This window comes from Mesitornis unicolor, unplaced genomic scaffold (assembly GCF_000695765.1).
Source record: "Mesitornis unicolor isolate BGI_N332 unplaced genomic scaffold, ASM69576v1 scaffold2981, whole genome shotgun sequence".
Taxonomy (NCBI): Eukaryota; Metazoa; Chordata; class Aves; order Mesitornithiformes; family Mesitornithidae; genus Mesitornis; species Mesitornis unicolor.
In genome coordinates this window covers 2,983-8,319 of record NW_010164262.1, presented here as the reverse complement: position 1 = coordinate 8,319, position 5,337 = coordinate 2,983, and the positions used below count along the sequence as shown (strand labels likewise).

The 5,337-nt window shown below is 40.8% G+C and overlaps 1 protein-coding gene across 1 annotated transcript in view; it reads left to right on the top strand.

Annotated features, from left to right (window-relative positions):
* The window catches only part of AK8 (adenylate kinase 8), a gene marked incomplete at both ends in the record, with an annotated part of 40,091 nt that extends 34,979 nt beyond the window's left edge, over positions 1-5,112 (top strand). The window contains one exon of the mRNA XM_010194233.1: positions 4,971-5,112. Within this exon, the coding sequence (XP_010192535.1) occupies positions 4,971-5,112 (142 nt within the window). The remainder of the gene's footprint in view (positions 1-4,970) is intronic.
* Between the last annotated feature and the right edge of the window lie 225 nt (positions 5,113-5,337).

Below are 5,337 nucleotides of genomic sequence, written 5' to 3'. Positions count from 1 at the left end.
TTGTCCGTAATTAAGGAGTATTTAGCCGCCTCCGGAGCCGTCTCCGTTTCCGTGAATTACCGAGATTTCGGCGGTTAAAAGTCCCCGCCGGGCGGGTACCGGCTGCTGCCGCCCCGCGCTGCCCGCCGCGCCCGGCAGGTGGCGCTAGAGAACAGCCAACGGCGGCGACGGGGCCGGGCAGGGCGCGGGGAGCCCGGGGCTCCGCGGGGGGAGCGCTCCCCTTCCCCGGGCTGCAGAGGGGCCCAGGCGGGCGTTTGCCCTCCTCACTCCGCATTGAAGGCACATTTGGGTTACTTTTTATTATTTACAGTGAGCAAAATGGGCCGAATGCTGTGAGATGGAGACCCAGCCCGTTTTCACAGATGTGGTGTGTTCGGGATTGAATTAAAATATTGATCAAGCTACGTGATGGTAAATCACTATTAAATCATTCTCAAGCACATTACAAACAAATCGATACAATCTCTGAGGACCTTAATGTGAGCAAGAAAATGGAGTACTTCTCTGAAAGACCCAAATAAAATGATCCATTGTGAATAATGCCGAGTTTATAGAGCGATAAGATAAACTAATCTCATGCTTTGCTAAATTGGGGCTTGACAGGACAATCCAGGAAAGTAGCCTTTGGCGGTAGCTTACACTCTGGGCAAGATGTTAACTGTCAAGTACTGGGATCAAGCCTCAGGCATCTGAATTAGCTGTAAAAGTCTTCAGACCTAGCTAAAAAAAAAAACAAAAACATCTCCAAGAGAAGCATAAAGGGTAAATGGACAATATTGTCAAAAGGACCTTAAACTTTTTACAGCACAAAGCTGACAGAATTTATATCTGCAAATGCATTTATGCTGTACTTAGAATCAAGGTTTTTATAGATTTGGAGAAGTGAGTCAATACTCTTCAAAAGTCCATTTTTAAAGGAGAATATATGGAGGAGGAATCAATTTAAATATGATAATTGTATAGCTTGGAGCACTGACAGCATTGAAGCTATTGGAGAATAGTCCCCTGTAATCTCTCAAGTAGTGTTTTTGCCTTTCAGACTGTGCCTTTAATGTTCTGTTACATTTGTCTTGAGCAGACAGTACAATTTTGTCAACTGATTGCCTGATAGGGTTTTCTATTAGTTCTGCAGATCTATGAGTTGGGTAAGAGCTAATAGGCCACACTCAGGTGAGGTTCATGAGGAAGTGCTTTTCATGAGGAGCACCTTACACTTGCGAAAACCTTTGAAGCTCTGGGAAGTAAATTTATGTTTTAAATGGTCTGCTGGAAGGTGCTGATTGACAGCCCTGGAGACAGAAAATCTCGAGGTGTCCACTCAGCACTTAGAGCCTCTGTTCCCTGCACCCTGCCTGATCATCCCCCTGGGTTGATTAGGTCACTTCTTGGGTCCACAGCTGCTAATTCAGCTGTGTAGTCTAGACCATGGTTGAGACAGACTGGGAGGTTGTGTGGTGTGGTACTGATGTTAGGCAAGAATGTATGCATGAATGACTTACATTTCTATGTGGAGCTGGTTGTGGCTTCATTCTGCCACGTGTACAATTTCTGAGGTTCACGATGACCTTGGTCCACAGGTGTGTATGGTGCTCTCGGCACAGGGTATCACTGGAGCTCAGCAGCTCTGCAGTGTTACCTCCAATGAGTACCTTTAAGTTCTACCTTGATTTCTCTGCTTAATAGAGATGTGCTTCCACATTACCTAATCTGGATATCTCTTTGTAGCACATTGTAATTTTTACAAGAAACTTATCTTTGGACTTCTTTAATGATAAAGTAAAACCTCTCTAGAGCCTCATTCCCTCAACTTCCAGAGTTGGAAACTCACACAAGCTTATGTTGAAAAGGAATTGATTATTCAAAGCTCTTGTGCTTCATAATCTACTTAAAACATGTAGATTGACTGTCTCATCAGAAAAGCTCTACATTTTACTTTGCTGTATAGTCCATTGGGTCATGTGCTTAAGGCCAGGAGACCTCTGGCATTACTTCCAGGCTGTGTGCCCCCCTCCAATTACAGGTTATTAATTTGCCTTACATTCAAGAGACAGTTCCACATGAGTGAAAAGGAATACCATACTGCGGAGTTCTTCATTACCTACTCTGTCTGTACCACAGCAAAATAAGAACAATACTGTTTTCTTTCTTCCTTTTTTCTTCTTTATTTTTTTTTCTTCCCCCTGGTCTGTGGAAGATGTTTTACAGTTTTAATGCAGCTGTTTTAAGTGTGACTATTCCTGTTCAAGGGCAGCTGATGTACTTTGTAATGCCACTGAACAGCCAACAAGCTACGTTCCCCTATTGTGTTGAAGTGATAGGTACGTTTGCTAATCAAGAGGAGAGCAGAGCTCGCTGTCTGACTTGTTTATGTTTTATTTCTCACCATCAAGCTTTAGAGGGAGGCACAGAAAATATGTAAGCATCTATATTATTTAGTGATGTATATATGTACATGAGTGTACGAGCAATCTAAAGTGTATTGCTGATATCTTCTAGTTAGAGCTGAAATTAGCAGGTGTCAGGGTTACCACATATCCCCAGTATTATTCGAGATTCCCCAAACCTGACATGCCATCAGATAAACTGTTAATTAATTGTCACTGCATCTTGCTAGATTATTCTTTTCCTCTTGTGATTGCTTGAGTTTTTGTAAAAAATAGTGACCAAAGTAGAGGATTTTGATCATCAGGATTCACAGAAGACCTATGGGGAGTGATCAGATCGAGGAGACGCTGCCTGGTTCCATCACAATTGCTTTTTAATTGTCTTTTAGGCTGTAGTGTTTCTCCTTCCCATATATAGTGTGGAAGCAATTTGGCCCCTGGAACTGGAGAATCTCCTACAATCTGCTGGCAGCTCAACAGCGTAGTTATACCCACTTATTTCTCTGTGCCATTCCCAGGGCTTTCAGCCTCTGCCCTGATTCTCTGTTCATCTCGCAGGGATGCCAGCTCCAGCAGAATCCTACCTTCATGCAGTTTTACTCTTGGGTTTGTAGGTTTCTTTCAAATCCCTTGCAAAACTGTTGTTAAGCATTCTGAAATTCAGTATCTTTGCAAATCCATGTTAATTATTCCAGTAGGAATCGTGATAAAATAACATGCATCAAGACAGAAAGTTTAGGGCTGCAGCCAGCAATTCAGGAGTACCAGGAAAATTGCACTGGTCTTTGTATGGAGTATGTTTTGGAGAAAGAGAAGGTGGGAATTTTTTCTTTTCCTACTAGGATGTGTTGGGTTTGTATTAATTCTTGTAACCTGGAGGATAGGGAGAGCTGCCCTGCAAAGAGCACTGAAGTTCTTCTGTTACCCCCTCTTTGCCTGCCTGCAGCTCAAGTCTTAGCTAAGTATCATCTGTCTAATAACATTTCTGCCTGCTGCTGCACTGTTGTATAGTTAATTTTAGGAATCCCATTTTTAACAGAATGCCTAGTTTTGCATTGTCATTTTGCTCTCTGTCAAGTGTCTGGTTTTATTCCATTCCTTTTTGCTTTTACCAGATAGAGAATATTACTTTCCTTAACTTATTTGATAATGTGATGTGGGTATCCTCAATTAATACACTAATCTGTTTTCTAATTAATTCCCTGTGGTTTTCCTCCCTTTTTGCTGGTACATTGAATCCTGAGTGCAATTCTGTAAACTCAGTAATTTGATTGTTTAAAGGAGAAATAATACATTTCATTATAGAGGTGAAAGTCTCTAGGAAATGTTACATTTCAGGAAGCAAATGGACTCTATTATTGCAGTTTAAAACGTGCTTGTACCCAGGGTATAAACATGCCCTGATAATAATATACTCTACTAAAATACAGGCACATTCCTGTCAGCTACTCCTAAAGCGAATCCCATTGTTAGAAACCTGATGCATACGCTCTCCTACGAGCACTTGTTGTATTTTTATCTGCAGATACATTGGCAAGGTGGGTATCAAAACATCGACGTTCCATGATGTGGATTTATGGAGCATTTTTGTTGCTCGTTTCCAGTAGAGGCAACAGTGCATTAGGCACAGTGCACAAATGAAAAGAAGGGACTCTTTGCTTCTTGAAAATTGTTTTGGCTGCTTCTTTGGGAGGTAGCTTGAGGTGGTTTTGCTGACCTTGTTTTGTGGTTATTTGACGCTACACCCAACACATTACAAGAGTCCTTGGAAAATTTGTAGTCACTCTTGTTGAACCCAATCATTTAATTCTGCTGTAAAAAAATAAATTACAAAATATATAAGTTTAAGTATCTTGATTGAAATATTTTACTTTGTGAAAGCTATAGTGAAATATGCAGGATACCTCCTTACCACTGTGTCCCAGTAAATAGAATTTAAAAATCTGCATAGTAATTGTAATCCCAGTCGGTATCTTGCTGATGTTCTCTCTTGCCCTAAAGAAAAATAACAATAAAGAGAACTTTTATCTCTAAAATTAGGGAGTCATCAATGCAGTAATTACAGTAGCTGAAATACCTTTTGGAAATTTATTTTCAGTTATAAAAGCTTCAAGCCTTTGGGCAAATTGGAGAAATATCACATTGAGCCTGCTGTGGCAGAACCATGACTACTTGCTAAGTTCAATTCAGAATGCTACAGAAATTTCTTTCCAGTTTTAGGATTCCTTTAACACAACTCAGGTCATTATTTTTGCATTTTGATAAGGTTGTGTCACACACTTCGTTGTGACATCAGCCCAATATGGCTGAGAGAAAAAGTACATTGCAAAATTATGTAGGCATCAGTTTTTACCAAATACTTTACTTTAGTCTTACAGTTCCTTATGAGTTTGAGGGCTCTGTGACAGCACAGTAAATATGCAAAAGTCAACAATGGCTCCTCTCTCCAAAACCTATCAATCATAAACAGGAATAACTCTTTGTGTTTTAGTTCCTGTAGCAGTCTAACCAGCAAAAGTAGTGTGTATCCTCCTTAATTGCAGACTCAGCATACAAAATAAATGTCATCTTTTTAATCCTTTCCAGTCCCAGACAACCTTGTTATGAAGATCCTGGCAGAGCGTCTAAATGCACTCGACTGCATGACCAATGGTTGGGTGCTTTATGGCTTCCCAAGAGACATAGAGCAGGGAGAACTGCTGCAAAAAGCGCATCTTATTCCAAACAGGTAAGATACAACTTTAGCAATCACGACATCACATATAGGAAAAATTTGTTTATGGAAAGATACAGATCTTTATTGACATTGTACAGGCTGTTGCATCTTATTTATTTACTCCATTCTTAGCTAGAAAAGGGGTCTTGCTCCTGGAGAGTAGGAAATAGAGCACTGGCCTTACAAATCCTCCAGATGGCCAAACTGTGTGAGAGAGAAGAGGTTTCTTCTTCTCGT